The sequence below is a fragment of the Pangasianodon hypophthalmus genome, chromosome 1 (genome assembly GCF_027358585.1).
Source record: "Pangasianodon hypophthalmus isolate fPanHyp1 chromosome 1, fPanHyp1.pri, whole genome shotgun sequence".
NCBI lineage: Eukaryota > Metazoa > Chordata > Actinopteri > Siluriformes > Pangasiidae > Pangasianodon > Pangasianodon hypophthalmus.
The window spans coordinates 7,923,244-7,943,415 of record NC_069710.1 but is presented as its reverse complement, the minus strand read 5'-3'; the positions used below and the strand labels follow the sequence as shown (position 1 = coordinate 7,943,415).

At 39.1% G+C, this 20,172-nt stretch overlaps 1 protein-coding gene across 3 annotated transcripts; it reads right to left on the bottom strand.

Annotated features, from left to right (window-relative positions):
- Positions 1 to 881: 881 nt before the first annotated feature.
- On the bottom strand, positions 882 to 9,540 carry si:dkey-56f14.7 (engulfment and cell motility protein 1). 3 transcript variants are annotated; one of them, XM_026914219.3, is made up of 8 exons: positions 9,449 to 9,540; positions 8,822 to 8,877; positions 6,704 to 6,831; positions 5,254 to 5,366; positions 4,980 to 5,087; positions 4,530 to 4,612; positions 2,461 to 2,538; positions 882 to 1,676 (listed from the first exon to the last, which is right to left on the bottom strand). In XM_026914219.3, the coding sequence occupies exons 3-8, from the start codon at positions 6,739 to 6,741 to the stop codon at positions 1,464 to 1,466; spliced, it is 633 nt and encodes a 210-aa protein (XP_026770020.1). In that variant the 5' UTR covers positions 6,742 to 6,831; positions 8,822 to 8,877; positions 9,449 to 9,540; the 3' UTR covers positions 882 to 1,463. The 3 variants fall into 3 exon arrangements, with proteins under 3 accessions (XP_026770020.1, XP_026770023.1, XP_026770022.1); XM_026914222.3 differs by lacking the exons at positions 4,980 to 5,087; positions 9,449 to 9,540 and having other exon boundaries at positions 8,822 to 9,438; XM_026914221.3 differs by lacking the exons at positions 2,461 to 2,538; positions 9,449 to 9,540 and having other exon boundaries at positions 8,822 to 9,436.
- Positions 9,541 to 20,172: the final 10,632 nt, after the last annotated feature.

Here is a 20,172-nt window from a genome sequence, read left to right as displayed (position 1 = left end):
GCTGTTTGTACACAGAATCAAGTTGTCTAAAGTGTTTGATGCTTTATTTCTAGTAGTACTTGCATTCACCATCTTCTCAAAGTTCAGTGAGTGCCGCAGAATCCGTGCCTCTTAACATAGTGAGAACTGTGGGATTGATGAGAATCTGATGTTAGCCATCTAATTTGATTATTAAGATTTTTTATCACTAGTTTAACATACTGTCAGAGTAGAAGTGTATAATTCTGGACACAGTATATGTTAAGAAAAAACTCTATGGCATTACCATCAGAGCCACTAACATGACAAAATTCTCCATCCATATTGCATAGTAGCAAATTACACAGTACACTGTTTCTATTTTCTAGCATATACTAATCAATTACCATGTATGAATAGTCCAGGAGTTTGTAGACACTCTGTAGGAGCTTTAAGTATAAGCTAATCTAGTAAATAAATATTATTCCTTCATTCATTAATTCAGCTTCAATATGTGCTTTATCCTGGTCCCTGTTCAGGGACACACTCTGAGTGGGACATGAGTCCATCACGGCACCATGCACATACATTCAGAAGTAATTAAACATTAAGTTTAATTACAACACGGGTATTAAAACAGTTGCATCAGATGTGTTTGGTGTGGTCAACAAAATTGGTACTTCCTACTCTGCAAAGAAATATTATTGGCAATTACATCAACCCTGCATTTCAATACGGTTTTAACACACTTTTTTCATCATTGTGTCCTGACTCAGAAGTTATATTGCATACTTCAGATAAGTGGCTACAGAACACAAAAGAAGAAGTGTATAGTGTAGAGCAGATTTTTCAATCAGAACACACTTAACCTTGGCAGCAAATCTCCTTTGGGAATTTACATGGCCTGTTTTTTCTTTTCTTTCTTTCTTTCTTTCTTTCTTTCTTTCTTTCTTTCTTTCTTTCAAACAATATAATATCAGCTTACCTACATAAAGAATAAAGTAACTATATCATCAACTGTTATATTTAAATGGACTTGGTTGCATAAAATCCAATTGGAAAATAAAACAAATGCCATATTTTTGAAATATTAGATATTTATTGCTTATGTTTCTGCTCAGGAATAGCTACATTTGACAAGTTCTGCTCCTGAAGTCTATAGTTAAATTAACTTGATACCCTTGGCCCTAGAAGGCTATCAAACAAACCCTTAGGGTTGTTAGGGTCATCTAACAAACATCACTGAGGCCCATAAAGTGTTGTTACAGCCTTTAAGATGGGGGAAATCGATGAATCAGTATTACAAACAGTCTTGGAAAGCAGGACAGTCAGTATGAGAAGGTTTGTGAATCAGTGACAGTATCCCAGCCAAAGCCTCTTCCAAACCTTTCGATTAAAATATCCTTTCAAATTTCCAGGAAATGGAGACACTTTATTTTGTCCTGGCCCACACTGTAGATCAAGAGTAAATACATTATAGTCCAACAGCTGTGATGCAGTGCCTCTCAAGTGTGCTGTTGGCTGTAATCATAAACAAAGTCATAATCTTTGGGTTCTTTGGGTACAGGGGGCGGAACTTCAGGAATCTGAACATTCTCAAGGTCTAAGAGGCGGAGCTTTATCTCCATGGTAACCAGTGTGTCCATATCTGACTTGGTGAGTTCACTTGTCATCTCTTTTCCCAACAGAGCATTCAGGCCATCTGTCCAGATGCAGTACTGATGAGCAATGAACAGAATGTCAAAGATGAGATATAACGAGTCATATTTGAAAATTAACATATAGTATTTAAAGAAACGGTGGGCTACATGTTGCATTAATTTGCTTTTAAACATTAGGTATTCCTTAACTACTGTGAAACTAATTGGAATGGTATGTATACTATATGGCCAGAAGTTTGTGGACACCTGACCATAACACCCATATTTGCTTTTTGAAAATCCCATTCCAGATTTTGTCCCCCCTTTGCCGCTATAATTACCTCAAATCTTCTGGGAAGGCTTTCCACTAGATTTTGTAACATAGCTGTGGGGATTTGTGCTCATTCAGCCACAAGAGCATTAGTGATGTCAGGCACTGATGTCAGGCGAAGAGGCCTGGGGTGCAGTCAGCATTCCAGTTCATCCCAAAGGTGACCAGTGGGGTTGTGGTCAGGGCTCTGTGCAGGACACTCAAGTTCTTCCATACCAACCTTGGCAAACCATGACTTTATGGACCTCACTTTGTGCACAGGGGCATTATCATGCTGGAACAGGTTTGGGCCTCTTAGTTCCAGGGAAATGTAATTGTAATGCTATAGCCTATAAAGACATCTTATAAAATTGTGAGCTTCCAACTTTGTGGCAACAGTCTGGGGAAGGAACACATATGGGTGTGGTGGAAGGGTGTCCACAATCCTTTGGCAATATAGTGTAGTTACAATAATGGGAATTGTAAACCTGGACCACTCCTGTGAGAATAAGGGTCAGTGAAATCTATACAAACTAATCTAAAAGTTGTTACCTCATACTTGTCTGGAGCAATGAAGTTCAAATATTCATCAGACTCATATAAAATGGAGAAAGCAAGCTCAGGCACCTCCTGCAGAGCAGAAGAGCAATAATGAATTCACATTAGACCTCTGTGTCTGACTTTTAATCTTACCCCGCTGTGCCTATTAGCACTTTTTTCTGAAGGGACAGTGCCATGCCAGATGGCAGCCCTGTCACTATTGCTTTGTGTCCTCCAAAGCCACTTCCAGGGACAGCAAATTAACTTCTGAGGGTATCTTAAGGTAAGCTGCAAAGTTATACTTTAGGGTTTTTCTGAATTAGAAGAAAGACTGAATGAATGAGGGTACTGTAAAATATTTTAAATCAGCTCCAGAGGCGACATGATCATGACTGTGATGACTGTCTGGTCCAAACCAGGCTCCTGGTAACCATAGGTATTAAACTAACAGCTTAACAGCTTGTGATCACAGTCAGAGCTACAGGTAGCCTATCCACGAAAGCTGGGGATACAGTCTTCTCGTTCCTTTCTACCTCGGTGGGAACATTACTGGGCTCTGTGGTGCTCAAAAGCCTTGAGTCCTTTGCATTGCTAATCTCTCTTTATCATTACTTGCTTTGGATATAGTAAGTTAGTAATGTGATTCAGCAACTAAGCCACAGAGTCCTACTTGTCTCCCGAAGATGGCCAGCGCAAGGCCTTGGTTCCCACTGCTACTTTTGCTAGTTGTTGGAACATCCTGGCAGCTTTCTCTCTGAAGCAGATGTGCTGTCCCAAATGGATGTTGGGATTTGGCACTTTCCTGAGTCCTGCCCCTGAATTGTCCTGCACTGAATTGCCAACTGAGGTCATTGATCCAGCAGTCCCTTGTCTGCTATTAAGTGTAACTTATACTTTGAATGGTGTTCTACTTAATGTTTACCTTTTTCCAAGACTAATAAACAGCAGCAATCTACCCTTAAAGGTGTATGAGGCAGCCATCACAGTGCACTGCAGAACCATGGATGGAATCTCTCTAGGGTCTTACAGACTTATTACTGTCTTTTTAAAGCAAACAAATCACCTTTAACTATAATAGTCCCCAGAAGCCCATTGTGGGATGGACCTTGTCCTAGAGTCCCTTAAAGACCGTCCTTAGGCACCTCTGTGTGACGCTGACTTGAAGATGGTGACTTTAAAATCTGCCTTATTGATAGCAATCACTTAAGCTAAGAGAGCTAGGGAGCATGCACTGGTGATAAGCCTGTCTTGTATACATTGGTGGCCCGATGATTCTGTGGTGACTGTGTGGCTGAATCTGAGATTTATTCCCAACTGAATCAATCTATTGACCTTGTAGCTTTCAATGAAGGTGAGCTTGCAGAGAGTCCCTTGCTGTGCCTGGTACATGCCCCATGGTGTTGTTTGGACGGGACAGAAGTCAGTCATTTCTCAGACACATAAAAGTAAAATATGGAGGTGCTCTCTTTTCTAGGCAGGGGTTAGTCCAGGGGTTACTCCTATTGGGAAATAGGTTACTCTATTGTGACACACTCTACGAAGTGTGTCTCCTCCTCATGGATCTTATTTGAAGGTGTAAAAGTGGCCATACACTTTCAACATCACACTGTATTCATTCATCTCTGAACACATTTTGGGACAGTCTTAAGATGAGGTCTGTTCGTCCTGACATCAGGCCTCATTTATCTTTTAGTAAAGTCATTTAGAAATGTTTTTGTAGGCCAAACCACTCAAAAAATTCCTGCCAGATTTACAAAAGTTTATTTAATGTTGACTTTCTTCATACTCACGTGAGTATGCTGATAAATGACACTCGCCAATAAATTCATGCCACATTCATGGCACAGCTGATTTGCATTAGTGATGCCCACAAAATTCCATAACAAGAAATGCTCACAGAGAGCTGAAAATGGTGAGAGAGCATGTCATAAGCATGCCGTATACACAGACATATACAGAGAGTTTTGTGGAAATGTCTTCAAATATGTTACATTTTTCCTGTATCATTCACCTCTTACATCTAGCATCATTCGTTAAAAGCATCTTCTTCATTGAATGGGCTTTTCATTGTGAACATTTACCTTATTTTGCTTTAGCGCTCCTTTCTCCTTCACATGAGGACAATCTTTCCCAGTTATCAATGTCTTAATATCTGCTACTGTTACTGAAAACAAACATAAGGAGAAAGATTCTGTTGGCACACACTCTCAGAAAAAAGGGTAATGTCCTTGTTGTTGGTGTGGTACATTTAAGGGCACACCTTTTGTACATTTAGGACATATCCATTTCTAGAAAGGTGCATGTAGAGTACCTTTAAAGCTTTTATTCTAATTACAGTCCAATTATGTATTATATTTAGACCCATGTTTCCAGGTGAAGTTAACATAGTTAAGGTACATAAGATAAGGCTTTCTTCTAAAGAATGTAGGTCTACGAGTGTTTCACACTGCAGGGAATTTACATTGCAAATTTAATGAAGAATACAACAAGTTATTATTCAAATACACAAATAGTGCACCAAAGAGGCTCACATTTCTCTTGTAGAGATTCATGGGGGATTTGTCCCTGTGACAAATCCTCTACATCCCCATAGTGCAGTACTTTGTGATTTGGAGACAGTCGACAATACAAAAACTTATCTGAAATAGAGATAAAGAAAGACAACACTGTAGTCTAATTGTAATATATTGTACCTTAGCCATAGGTACATGTGTCTTTGGCACCATGGCAATGTTTTGGTCACCGCTTTCTTATCAGGAAGTGAGGAAGTGTGCTGGAATTTGTTTGACAGTAAAAGTTGCTCACCTTGTCTGCGGCGAGTGCTGATCTTCCTGAAGCAGGCACCCTCGCACAGCCGGTTCAGCCTCTGCTGCTTGATCAGCTCGGCCACCTCTGGCTGGAGCCTGTCACGCAACTCCCTAAGACGTAGCCATAAACACTTGTGTTACTACAGAAATATGGAAAGACACATACCATGAGCATGCAAAACATTTGGGACACTTTGCTAATGTTTAGTTGCAACCCATTTTTTGTGGTCAATTGACTGTCGTGTGTAATGTGTACCTAAGATTCCCTTTAAGGTTTTAACTCCTGTCATGCAAGAACAGGAATCTGAGACTACATAGAGCACCGGCTCACCAAAACTGGCAGCTGAAGATTAGAAAAAGACCAGCCTCAGATTCCTGTTCTGGGCTGACAATAAGTGGAACCTGATGTGGTCTTCTGCTGGCCCATCCGCCTCAAGGTTCGATGTGTTGTGCATTCTGAGATATATTTCTGTTCACTACAGTTGTAAAGAGTGTTTAGCTGAGTTATCAGGCCAACCTGTGTGGTCAAACCAGTCTGGCCATTCTCCGCTGACCTCTCTCATTTATAAGGTGTTTCTGCACCTCAGAACTCCCACTCACTGGATTTTTGTTTATTACACCATTCTTTGTGTGTCCCAGGAAAATGGCAAAATACTCAGTTTCTGAAATACTCAAACCAACCTGTCTGACACCAACAACCATGCCACGGTCAGTCACTGAGATCACACTTTTTCCTCATTCTGGTGTATCTGCATGATTTTATGCATTGTGCTGCAGCCACATAATTGGCTGATTGGATGACTGCATGAATGTGCAGGTCTACAGGTATTCCTAATAAAGTGATGGTGAATGTATATATATAAACAGTAAGCATGCCATCAGTAAAAAACTGTCTCTGTACAGAAAACACACTTGTTGATGCAGACAGGTAAGCATGGGGATACTCCTACTAGCAGCATGGAATAAGTATATGCATAAGCAATTTCAGTTTGTTAATATTTTTGCATGCTCATAATCAGTTTGAGTATGTTTGTTAATATGGGCTCTTAACAGCATATTTCTTATATTATTCATGATCTATTTAGCAAAAGAATCAGACTCTGCATAATTTCAATGTATTATCTGCCTCATGCCAGAGTCCTTTCCAACTTTTATGGCTGTATTACACACAAAAACACACATACACACACTCTTGTTCAGTTTACACCTGAATTGTTTTGTCTCAGATGTTAGAAATTGTTTACTTCTCCTACTCTTCAGTTAGACCAACTTATGATTTTAAAAATTTGAAAACTTTTGAACAGGCTTCCTTAAAATTTTTCCCAAATGTAGACACAGCATTTAGAGAAGTTATGTAAAAGGGAGCACACTGACATCTAATGTAATACATCATAGTTTGAACTACCAACATGCAAAGTCTTTTGAACAGATGAGGAGGAAGTGCTTACTGCATTGTACGTGATTTTAATTCATCCTGGTTCATCATTTACAACCTTCAGTATAAAAGTATGACAGGGACAGCTTTAAATTTTACTGTTGTAGTCAGGAGAAGCTAATGTACCTCCAGCATCACCATCTACAAAAGTAAACAATAAACACATTTTAGTCAAGCACATAAACAATAATAAACATTAATATGTATATTAATGTTCATAAATATTAGCTAGGAGAAAGCTAATATTTTTACTTCCAAGTGCATTTACTTCCAAGCTTTAGTCATTACCTTATTCAATTTACACACATATACTGTCCATCTGAAATATTATAGCCTGCAATTTTATAGCCTGTCTGAAAAATGTGTTTAGATTTGAATGCACTTAAGCATACCTTGCATTCTTTGTTCATAATTAAAATCTAGAACTGCCCACTTTCAATTCACTTCTCCCAAGTGGGATCATGAAAAAGCAGGAAACATCTTAAAACATGTTAAAATTAGTATTCAGAATTAGTATTCAGAACTCAGGGTGTAAATTTACCTTTGAATTTAAACTGAACCTTGGTGTTTAACATTGTTGATTATACTCTGCAGGAATCTTGCAATAGTGAACCTTAACAATTATCATTATCATGGAGGTTTACATATTTTCTCCCCCAGATTTTTAAGCACTTCTTGCTGTTTTGAAAGGCTAAGCTTTTAAGGGAGATATGGGAGTAGCTATGGCTGAAATGCCTTTCTCAAGAGAACTTTAACAGTCTCATGCACACATGGTCATCATCATCATTGTCATCATCATCAGCATCCATGGTCTCTACCTGAGCATGAGTTGAAATTTATATACCATTCATGGCATGATGTCACAGTTTTTGTTATACTATTTTACCCTTTTCTAATATAGTAGTTGTATAATATAGTACTAGTATTATTTGTTTAGGAACAAATCAATCTGAACATTCTAAAATGGATTTGTCAAAATGACCAATCTTAATGATCAGGTTTTTTAATCATCATCTTCATCATCATCATCATCATCATCATCATCATCAACAATCTTCAGATCAATATAAAATTAAAAAAAAAAAATTACTGAGACTGTACATGCTGTAATGCTGACTTCTGTTCTGTATCAGATTTTCTGTCACAATTTCAGCAGAATTTGCAATGAGTAGTATTCAGTGTGTAGTATTCAATTAATCAATCTTTAGTGACCCATAAGGAGGATCCCGCTGGAATTCTCACAGCAATGTGTCACACCATTTTTGCTTTCTCACATCTTAGAGGTGTGTGGTAATTGACATTATGTCTAACTAGACAAATTGAACTTACTGAAATCAAATCTTATGTGCAGCCTAAAACACACTTTCAGCCTAACACATGAATGATTTTATTCTCAACTTAAAATCTTATATACAAGTGTACAGAAAAGAAAGAGACTGAATAAAGCAAAGATAATAATTATAAGTATGTTTTTCAGAAAGTCTAAAAAAATATAAAAATTCAAATGAAATGAGGTTTTGTGCTCATATGCTTAGCTTTATCTTCATATTCTTAGCTATGCTTCTATATACAATCAAATCTCAAATGTAGCCTGAAATTTTACTGAGTGTCTTAATCTTGAAATTACAAGTGTCAGTTTTAAGTGGGATGAAGTTTTTTGAACAATAGAAACTAATACAAATTTTGACTCTTTGCAAGTGTCGTACAGTATGAGTGCCGGTCTGATCATGATGTCTAAACAAATGAGAGTCATATTAAAACAAATCAAGCAAGATGAAAGGTAGGCAAGCCACAAATATTATATTTTATCAGAAGAGGACACTTGTACACATGGGTTTTTCTATTTCCTAAGTTTAAAAAGTGACTTTTAAGATAAAGAGTCCAGTGTCTCATAAAGATCAACACACAAATGTTTGCTATAAATGATAGATAGAACAAATTTGCCTGTTCTTATTTATGTCTATAGATGCAGTGCCAAAATAAAGCAAATATACTCGATATGGCATCATGAATAGGGACTAATAATGAGTATAATAAAATTAATTGCATTCAGCAGTGCATTAAGAATAAATAAATAAATAAAGATTAAAATTATGCCAGCCTTGTGTGTGGTGGTAAATGTTGTACTTACGTGCCAGTGTTACAACCATGTTTTCTGCTCCAGCACTGCAGCCACATACATGTAAACTGAGAATGATAGAAAAGATGCAAAGAGATCGAGTGCTAGTCACAGCATGATGAGGGTAAGAAAAAATAGCAGTAGACAATGACTGTTTCAAAACACAAGTGAGAGAGAGGGTTGCACCTCCCTGGCATACAGACACAGTTCTAATTCATAAGCATGCAGCTTTTGCTTATGTTTATATGAGAGGTAGGACAGTGTAGATTGGATGGATGACTCAATGTCTTTGCACCACCAGCCAATGAACACCAAAATGTAGTCACATGGGTAGTGCACAAAGGAGAATGAGGAGAATAAATGGAGGGATGGGGGAAGGGATGGAGAGGAGAGAAACGAAAGACAGTGATTTCATTTGCAGGTAAGATCATAGAGATGGAGAAGCAATTTAAACTATGTATGCATATACACATGCACATAATATCATACTCACAAAAAGGCTTAAACACACACAAACAGGCATGACACAAACAGGCACTACACAAACAGGCATGCTCACACGCACAGAATCAGGCATGAAAACACACAAACGCACACAGAGAACATAAAGACACAAACCGAACTGCACACAAATAATACCCAGGGCACAAGAAGCAGCGTCTGTAGCATCATTATGTTTCATTGAGACATGGACCAGAGGTGGCACCATTATGAGCCTGTTGCCATGGTAACCGGTTGTGTGCAGCACACCGGTTGGTGTTGACACTGAGAGTGTGTGCCAGTGTGACAGTACAAACTGCCCACCCTTGGTCTCCATCTCTGTGTGATGTGGTAATACAGTGGCTAGTCAAGCTGGCTGAGAATGGACAGTGAGGAGATATGTGCTCTTAGAGTTTAGGACTGGGATTTGGTGACACTGGAAGTTAATTTTAGGATGATTTTGGAGTATTATAAATACAGATCCCATGGCTCTCAATGGAATGTATATGCGTATATATATTGTATATGCTCCTCCATCCCTGACACCACTGGCCCACTCTAGTTCGCCTACCACCCCAATAGGTCTACTGAGGATGCGATCTCTCACGCCCAACATACCACCCTCACCCACACTGACAGCAACAACAGGCCTCTGTATATAGACTACAGCTCAGCTTTCAATACTATAGTCCCACACAAGTTGGCCTCCAAGCTCAGGGACCTCGGACTTAATGCCCCCCTCAGTGACTGGGTTCTGGACTTCCTCACAGGCAGACCCCAGGTAGTCAGAGTGTGCCAATTTACCTCCAACACCATCACCCTGAGCACTGGAACCCCACAAGTTTGTGTCCTGAGCCCCCTGCTCTACTCTTTCTACACACCTGACTGTGAGTCCTCTCACAGCTCCATTTCTATCACCTGATGACACAGTGGTTATGGGCTTCATCTCCAACAACAACGAGGCCACCTACCATGATGAGGTGGAGAAACTTGGAGCTCGGTGCCAAGTTAACTGTCTCTCTGAACATCAGCAAAACCAAGGACCTGGCTGTGGACTTCAGGAAAAGGCAGCAGCAAAACTACACCCCACTCGAGATCAGCGGGACCCCCGTGGAGAGAGTGAGCAGCTTCAGGTACCTTGGAGTACACATCTCTGAGGACCTGACCTGGACTCATCACATCCAAGCTCAGGTGAATAAAGCCAGACAACGGTTGTACCATCTGAGACTGCTGAGGAAATTCAGGGTCTCCCCAGCGATCCTGGAAACGTTCTATACTGGGGCTATAGAAAGTTTACTGACTCATTGCATATCAGCATGGTATGGAAACTGCTCAACCCAGGAGCGCAAAGCCCTGCAGAGAGTGGTGCGCTTAACTGAGCACATCTCCGAGTCTGATCTCCCCTCTTTGCATGACATCTACACCAGGTAATGCAGTACAAGAGCTGCTAAAATCATTGCAAGACTCCACCCACCCCGGTAACTGTCTGTTCTGCCTGCTGCAATCAGGCAAGCGCTTCCATAGTCCAATGGTCATCATAGTCAAGCTATCAGACTCCTCAACATGGATATGTCCACCATACAGATCCCTTAGCACCCCATTCTCCAGTCAATCTGCACTCCATTGAAACTCTGCAATTTGCACTTTGTATTGTTACTACACGTAACATGCTTGCATATTTTGCACATATAACATACTGCATATATTGTACATTCATTATTTTGCACATTCCTGTATGAGGATTTCTTACTTCTTATTATCCTATTTCCTATTATTTATTACTTCTTATTCATTTAGTTATTTAAATGCACAGTATAAAGAGGAGTAGGACAGGTTTTCATTTCACTGCAAGTTATATACTATATATACCAGTGTATGTGACAAATAAAATCTTGAAAATATATATATATATATATACAGTCAGGTCCATAAGTATTTGGACAGTAAAAAAGATTTATGTAATTTTGCCTCTGTACACCACAATAGTGGATTTGCAATGAAGCAATCAAGATGTGATTGAAGTGTAGACTTTCAGCCAGGCCATCAGGCTATCATTAGGCTGAAAAAAACAGGCCTATCAGAGAGGGAGCAGAAACTTTAGGAGTGACCAAATCGACATTTTGGTACATTCTTGAAAAGGAGGAGTGCACTGGCGAGCTCAGCAACACCAAAAGGCTTGGAAGGTCACGGAGGACAACTAAAGTGGATGATCGCAGAATTCTTTTCTTGGTGAAGAAAAACCCCTTCACAACATCTAGCCGAGTCAAGAACACTCTGGAAGAAGTAGGCAAAGTCTACAATCAAGAGACTCCTTCATGAATGTAAATACAGATGGTTTCCCTAAAGATGCAAACCACTGGTAACACTCAAGAACAGAAAAGCCAGATTAAACTTTGCTAAAAGCCCCTAAAAAAGCCTGACCAGTTCTGATGCATGATTAATGTGTACCAGAATGATGGGACAAGAAGAGTACGGAGAAGGAAAGAAAGGGCTCATGATCCAAAGCATACCACATCATCTGTCAAACATGTGGAGGCAGTGTTATGGCATGGCCATGTTTGGCTGCCAGTGGAACTGGGTTACTGGTGTTTATTGATGATGTGACTGCTAATAGAAGTAGCAGGATGAATTCTGAAGTGTATAGAGTTATACTTTCTGCTAAGATTCAGTCAAATGCTTCAAAACTCATAGGACACGCTTCACAGTACAGATAGATAATGACCCAAAACATACTGCAAAAACATCTCAGGAGCTTGGAAATGGAATGTTCTTAAATGGTGAGTCAGTCACCTGACTTCAACCCAATTTAGCATGCTTTTCACTTATTGAAGACAAAACTGAAGTCAGAAAGACCCACAAACAAGCAGCAACTGAAGGCCTCTGCAGGAAATGCCTGGCAAAGCATCTCAAGAGAGGGTACTCAGCATTTGGTGATGTCCACGGGTTCCAGACTTCAGGCAGTCATTGATTGCAATTTGCATCCAAGTATTAAAAATAATCCTAATATTTATGATTATGGTAGTTTGTCCAATTACATTTGAGCCTGTGAAAATGGCCTGTGAAATATATATATACACCGATCAGCCATAACATTAAAAACCACTGACAGGTGAAGCGAATAACATTGATTATCTCGTTACAATGGCACTTGTCAAGGGGTGGGATATATTAGGCACCAAGTGAACAGTCAGTTCTCAAAGTCGATGTGTTGGAAGCAGGAAAAATGGGCAAGAGTAAGGATCTGAGCGACTTTGACAAGGGCTAAATTGTGATGGCTGGATGACTGGGTCAGAGCATCTCCAAAAAGGCAGGCCTTGTGGGGTGTTCTCAGGATGCAGTGACTAGTGCCTACCAAAAGTGGTCCAAGGAAGGACAACCGGTGAACCGGCGACAGGATCATGGGCACCCAAGGCTCACTGATGTGCTTGGGGAGCGAATTCTAGCCTGATCCCACGGAAGAGCTACTGTTGCACAAATTGCTGAAAAAGTTAATGCTGGATATGATAGAAAGGTGTCAGCTTGCTGCATATGGGGCTGCAGACCGGGCAGAGTGCCCATGCTGACCCCTATCCACCACCGAAAGCACCTACAATGGGCGCATGAGCATCAGAACTGGACCATGGAGCAATAGCAGAAGGTGGCCTGGTCTGATGAATCATGTTTTCTTTTATATCATGTGGACAGACAGGTGCGTGTACGTCGCTTACTGGGGAAGAGATGGCACCAGGATGCACTCTGGGAAGAAGGCAAGGGAGCGGAAACAGAGCGATGCTCTGGGCAATGTTCTGCTCTCTTAATTTGACACCTACCACCTACCTAAACATTGTTGCAGACCAAGTACACTCCTTCATGTCAGTGGTATTCCCTAATGGCAGTGGTCTCTTTTGCGCCCTGCCACACTGCAAAGATTGTTCAGGAATGGTTTGAGGAATATGACAAAGAGTTGACTTGGCCTCCAAATTCCCCAGATTTCAATCCGTTCAAGCATCTGTGGGATGTGCATTGTTGCAGACCAAGTACACCCCTTAATGGCAACGGTATTCCCTAACGGCAGTGGCCTCGTTCAGCAGGATAATGCACCCTGCCTCACTGCAAAAAACTGTTCAGGAGTGGTTTGAGGGACATGACAAAAAGTTGACTTGGCCTCAAATTCCCCAGATCTCAATCTGATCATACATCTGTGGGATGTGCTGGACAAACAAGTCTGATCCATGGAGGCCCCACCTCACACCTTACAGGGCTTAAAGGATCTGCTGCTAACATCTTGGTGCCAGATACCACAGCACACCTTCAGAGGTCTTGTGGAGTCCATGCCTCGATGGGTCAGAGCTATTTTGGTGGTATGGGGGGGGGGGGGCCTTCTTTAGTAAGTTTGTAACCGTTTAGATGGTGCTGGTGTTTCTTAGCACCATTTTCTTACTGTGTCATAGTCTCCTACAACCAAATTGATGATTACTGATGACAAATGAGTAAACAGGAAGTAGGATGCAAGAAACAGAAGTTAATCAGAATGACTCTGTGATTCGTTGCCATGGGATCCCTTTACTAGCTCAAAGCAGGCACTAGGATTCCACCACAAAAGGGTAAACATGGTGGATTTTTATTTTTGCCTACAGCCACTACCAGCATTTTTGCAGTTACCCAGGGGAAAATATCTGTTATTGCTAACTTCAATTCAATAATGTCCAGAATAACATGTTTGGGGCTTTTTGTGGTTTTATGCTCCACAAAGGTGGCAACAGATGAAAAAAAAGTATAAATCATCTTTTGCTGAAATTAAAAGCAAGGTTGTGTAATTTTAAGGTGTTCTGAGCCCCTGTTTATGCACACGTCTGCAGGGAACTTTTCTCATTCATAGTCATAAAAAATATTTAAAAGACCAAGAAACCCCATTATCCAAAGGAACAAAAGAAAATATTCATTGCTCAAGCTGATCTCTGAGCCTAATTTTCTTTTTTTGCCATTCTGGCTCCACCAATCTGTTAATGATGCTGATCTCAGAACTCAGTGAAACACTTATAGTATTTCAGGTGTCAGTTCCCCAGGGCCTTGACTGTATGATATCCTGTTTAGCAGATATTTTTTTTAATTACTCGATAAATTTTCAAAATGCTGGTAAAATATCAAGGATGAAAGGCAGAAGTACTACTAGAGCCACAGGAAACTAGAAATAAGATTTCTTTTGATGTAGTTACTCAGTATGGCCTTTCAATTACATCAAGTACAGCAGTAAAATACCTTAGTGCGATTATTGATGCCATGCTCATGTACATAGTAATACTAGGATGACCTTTTTATTTCAAAAACATTTCTAGGCTAAGAAATATAATTAAACGATGCAAGAAAACTAGTTCATGCATTTGTTACCTCTAGGTTGGACTACTGTAATTCTAAAATGTTGTGTAAAATGTTGCACTGATTTGACCTATAAAGCACTTAATCATTTAATCTCACAATACCTGAGTGAAATTTTGGTCTATTACTATCCTACACATCTGCTTTGATCAGAAGGTGCAGGCTCTTTATTAGCAACAAGAAAAATGAAGACTACGGCAGAGAGCAGAGCTTTTTTCTACAAAGCCCCTCAGCTATGGAATAGCCTTCCTGTTAATGTTCTGGAATCAGACACAGTCTCAGTCTAAATCCTATTTGTTTATTCAGGCATTTTAATAGCTTTTTAATTGCTCCAGTGTATAATCTCATCTGGGTACTGTAGACTTCTAAGAAGTGTTGTTGTAATTATAATTTCTTTCCTGTGCTCATCCCAGGACTCTTCTTCACTTGAACTTCATACTGATCATCCTATGATCAACCTTAGTATTTATTCTTCTACAACTTCTATTGCCCAGAAGAGGATGGATTCCCTTTTGAGTCTGGTTCCACTCTAGGTTTCTTCCTCATGTTCTTTACAAAATTAAGGAGAGTGAAATATTGATATTGTCATTTTAGATTTGGTTTGGTGACTCGTGGAAGATGATAACCTCTAACTTCACTCTCAAAGGTCACCCAAGGAAAATGTTAATTACACTAGCATAGCCAAAGAGAAACAAGCTTATCCATATTGAATATGTAACATGCTTATTGTTTGCAATAAGATAACTGTTGGTGGATGGGGTAAATATTTGGAAGGGTGGGGAATTGCTGGCAATTCTACAAGCATATGCAACAAAGATACTAATCTGCTCTCTCTTACTGGTAAAGCAGATTAAAAGAGCCAATTTCTAACAAGAAACCCATCTGGTGAAGACCATACATTTTAAAAGAGACTGGTGGGGTCTTTTATATTTTACAGCTAACATATTTTGTCAAGCTAAAATAAAAGAGTAAGAAATAAAAAATGACCTGTGTGCAAACTAAAATACAGTTCAATTTATTTGACTTATTCATGTAACAAGGCAATTAGATAAATGGTAATACTTTAAAGATACTATAGTTTTAGAAGGGGTTTTAATCAGATATTTGACCAAATCTCAAGAATGGCTAATTATTACTGTTAAAGGAATTTGATTTAACAGACCAGTGTAGGAACACAAGATTCTGTATAATAATAATAAGAGATTATGCCTCAGTTCAGGTATGTCTAGTGGATTTAGACATGGTGAAAAAAAAATGGTAGACAGCATTTAAATACATCCCTTTTCCAATGCCCTGCATTTAGTAAATCAGATTATGTTAAGTTTTATCAAATAATTGAATTCCATTCAATTATGAGCAAGTCAGAGGTGACAGTGGCAAGAAAAAACTCCCTGAGATGAGGAAGAAACCTTGAGAGGACCCAGACTCAAAAGTGAACCCATCCTCATCTGGGTGACACCAGATAGTGTGATTATAAATCATTTTTCCACTTCACTTGATCACCCTGCTGTGTGTTATTTTCCTATAACAGCATGGTCCATTGTATGCTATTCTTTACATATATTTGCAATTATTTTTTTTTATTGTTGGTATATGGTTTTTATTTTAACCTTGGCTTTTATATTGCCCTGTCAGACAAAATATCTTTTATTATTTGTTTAGACTCTTATGTTATCTATTTGTGTGACAATACTTAAAAAAGAAAATCTTATTTCATATGCATGGCTAAATTCAGTTAATGCAGATGAGTATTGGGGCACTCATTCAGAAACACCAATGAGTAATTTGAAACCTGTAAAATGCTGAATGTTATTATTTTTATGTGCAGATTTATGTGCAGAAACATCACCTTTCCCATGGACAAAACACTTCTGTTAATGCAAATGGTTGAGTAAATCTGTATTAGTTTAAAATAAGAGTTCAAGGTCTACATCACTCTCCTGGAGGGCCAGCTCTTTCTCTTCCTCACTTTCACAGGCACACACACCTGCCTGTTTCAGCGACCCAGCATCTGACAAGGGCACACCTGCTTACCTCACACACGCAGCGGTCGCAACCTATTTCTGGAACAAGTCACTGTTGACACTGACCTTCCCTTCAGCCCAGAAAACAAAGCTTAGCTATGAGGTGTAAAGCAGTGCTTACGTTACTGCATAATTGGGTACCATTCTTTATTTCACTCTGCTTTTCACTACCAAGACATTCAGAGCACATAGAGGAACATAATGAACAAACACATTTGATGCTAAATTATGAATAAATATCTAAATGCTTAGGACTGTTTGTTTCTTGCTTATTTCTACAAGTTGTTTAATGCTAAACAACATTTGCAAAAAGAATCACCTGCAACACTTTGCTGCCTTGGATAAAATCCTTAGGCCAAGTAAGGAGTAAAATATGTCAGAGCTTGCTGTTATAATAATCAACAACCAGGCGGTGTGATGTGGCTCGATGTGAAGTGGAGTTACTGTTACCACAATTTTAGTAATTTTTATTAATTAAAGAACATGTCCTTTTTTTATTCATTTCTAATGTTTTATTCATTTATGTATATTTTATCATTAACCAGCTTCTTTTATTCTCTCTCTTGAAGTTAATAAAACAAAACAGTAGCTTGTTGTGTTACTGAGAACCTGGAAAGCCCTGAAGACTTCCCTGTTGCAAAAAAACTTAAAGTTACAGCTTTACGTCTGACTGTTACAAAGTCCTGACACTGAAGACTACCAAAAATGTTTCCTCACAGAAATCTTCAACATATCAACAATTACAATTAAACAATTTTTTAATTTGTACATGTAGAGCATCCACTATTTATATACTGTTTCTATAATAACAACTTACAAGTCCCTGTGTAAATTGTTACTCTATAAACAATATGTTAATGTATTAGAACGTGCGCATTAATATAAACTTTGCAGCTGGCATTATTGTCAGAGCTGTGCTGTAATAGAAAATTAATCAACACTTTCTGACCAATCAGAACTAGGCATTCCAGAGCACTGTGGTATAGTGGTATATAGTGGTATATAGTGGTATATAGTTGTATTAGTCCACTAATTTGAATTAGTATTAGTCCACTAATTTGAGGCTGAAAAATCTAAATCTACATGAAATGGAATTACACATACACACAGACCCTTAGATAAAAGGTTAAGAATAGACTCCTTAAACGTTTGACCCTACAACAGAGTGCTTTATGGAGTGAAATCAGGGTCAGCAGAACTGGGACCTGAATTTGTAATGCTTGAAAAAAAGTGTTTCAATGTTAAAAAAATTATATAACTATACCCCATATACTGTAAAACCCCACATATATGTGCACGCAGGTTTCCACAGCGAAACCATGCTTGGATTCACCGACAAAAACAATTTTTTAATGTGAATTTTTATTACCCATATTTTTAACCTAAAATTTTCAAAAACAGAAAGTTTACACATATTTTTCCCCAAAGCATTATAAATTCAGGTTCTGCTGACTCTGATTTCATTCATAGTGTTTCCTTATTCAGTTTCATTAATTTGAATTTGTAATTGTTATTTAATTATCAATTATTTGTTAATGTTATTTACTTTTATGCTATTTTTTTCTATCCATTCGACAGTAATGCAAACCTGCTTGTTGGCAATACAGTAGAACTGAGAATCCAGTGGCATCTCAGAGTGCTGCCATGTGGACAGCAATAAAACTGCAGGTAAGTGGTGTAGACAAGGATGTGTTCAACAGAAAAACAAACAAATGAACAAATAAAAAAACAACCTGACTTGGTCAGGTTCCCAAGTCAGTATTGTTGATCAAGAGCACATCTGTCAACTGTCAGAAGAAAAGTATTGTAAAAGATAAAAGATATATTTTCAGAAGGCAACTATATGGAACCATATGGAGTTATTGTACTGCAAGAAGTAAAACTAAAAATCTTGTGGTGTCTAAAGCAAACATTTATGTAGGACTGATCAGAAAGGTTCCACAATGTTCTGGATTGTTCCTAAATTTCTGTTTGGCTTATTCCAGCTTGTACACAACACTGACAAACCCAGTGATAATCACCCACCTTTTATTAGGTATGAGGACTCCTTAGTACCCCTATATATACTTCATGGTTTGGTTTTTTATACAGTGGCAGTGGTATAAACTTTATACACTGATTGTGCGGTAAAAATCCCAGGACTGCCCGAGAGGTCTCAGTACTATGCTGCTTGTATACTGTGCTTGGATGGTGCCTCCCTTAAAGTGGCTATATAAGGCAATGGTAGCTCAATTGTAAAAGTTCTATGCTAGTGACCAGAGGCTTGTGAGCTCAAATTCCAGGCCTGTCACAGAGCCACTGCTAACCCAATAACTACAAAATCGGACTTCACTTGTAAGTTGCATTCAATAAAAGTAGCTGCCTAATCATTAAATATAAGTCCAGTGTATCTATCACTACAGCATCTATCTGTGGTTCCTTGTTTTTTGGAGTTCTGTTATTTTTATAGTTTTGGCCTCAGCCTGCCTGTTTGTGTACTGTAGTTATGGATTTTTTTTTAGGATTACTGTGTTTACCAGTGCTTTGACCCCTGTAAGGCTCTGTAATGCTTGGGCTTTCAGCCAAAGACCTTAAAGTTGTAGCCTTTGGGGCAAAAAAAACCTGAGTTATTATAATTTCTGAGAAATATCATAGCTAACTATAGATACCAGGAGCTGACTATAGATAATATAGATAATGTGATAATGTGGCGACATTAACCTGGAGAAGGCACAGCATTTCAGTAATACACTGGAGTAAATCTCATAATGAAGAGACTATCTTTGTAGAGTGCCATGTCATGGTAGGGGCCGGGTGTCCAGCCCACTTATAGGCCGTGATGACAATGTCCACCACCCAGTGGGCCACACTCTGCTTAGATAAGGGACCTCCTTGTATCCTTCTTCTATTAGAGGTCTGAGGATCACATGTCCACCATCTAAAGAGCACCAAAGGGCATGCCCTGGACACAACAGGGAATGCTCTGCAGGTTTGCCTTCATAGAATTCTGGAAGGTCAATTGATTGGTTTATAAAATTGTGTAATATGATCTTGGGCAGAAACTCTGGAGTCATCTTGCCACCAATGCATGCAAAGAGAGCTTATAGCCAAAGCATGCAGCTCTCCCAATCTTTTTCTCGAAGTGATTGCTAGTTTTTAAAGACTCTCATTTCATTTCAGCAACTTGCATAGGCTTGTTGGATTGGTTTTAAAGGACTGGGTCAGTGCATCCTGTTCTAGTGGGCTGTCCAGCTCCGCTAGACAGAACCACAATCTGCAGTGAGTTGACTTGGCTTTGGCAAAAATGTCCACCTGCTCCTTGCCAAATTTGTCCCAGATCTTGTCCTATTTTGGGCTGCTGCACCACTGTACAGTCCCAGTATATACATTGCTCTCAGTGAGGTTGGATAGGCCCAATTGAAGAGCTTCTGTACAAAGTGTAGACAACCTTCCAACCTTGTGCCTCCATGATGATTGATATATCTGACTGTCACAACATGCCGGACTAGCAAGTGGTGTCTCAGA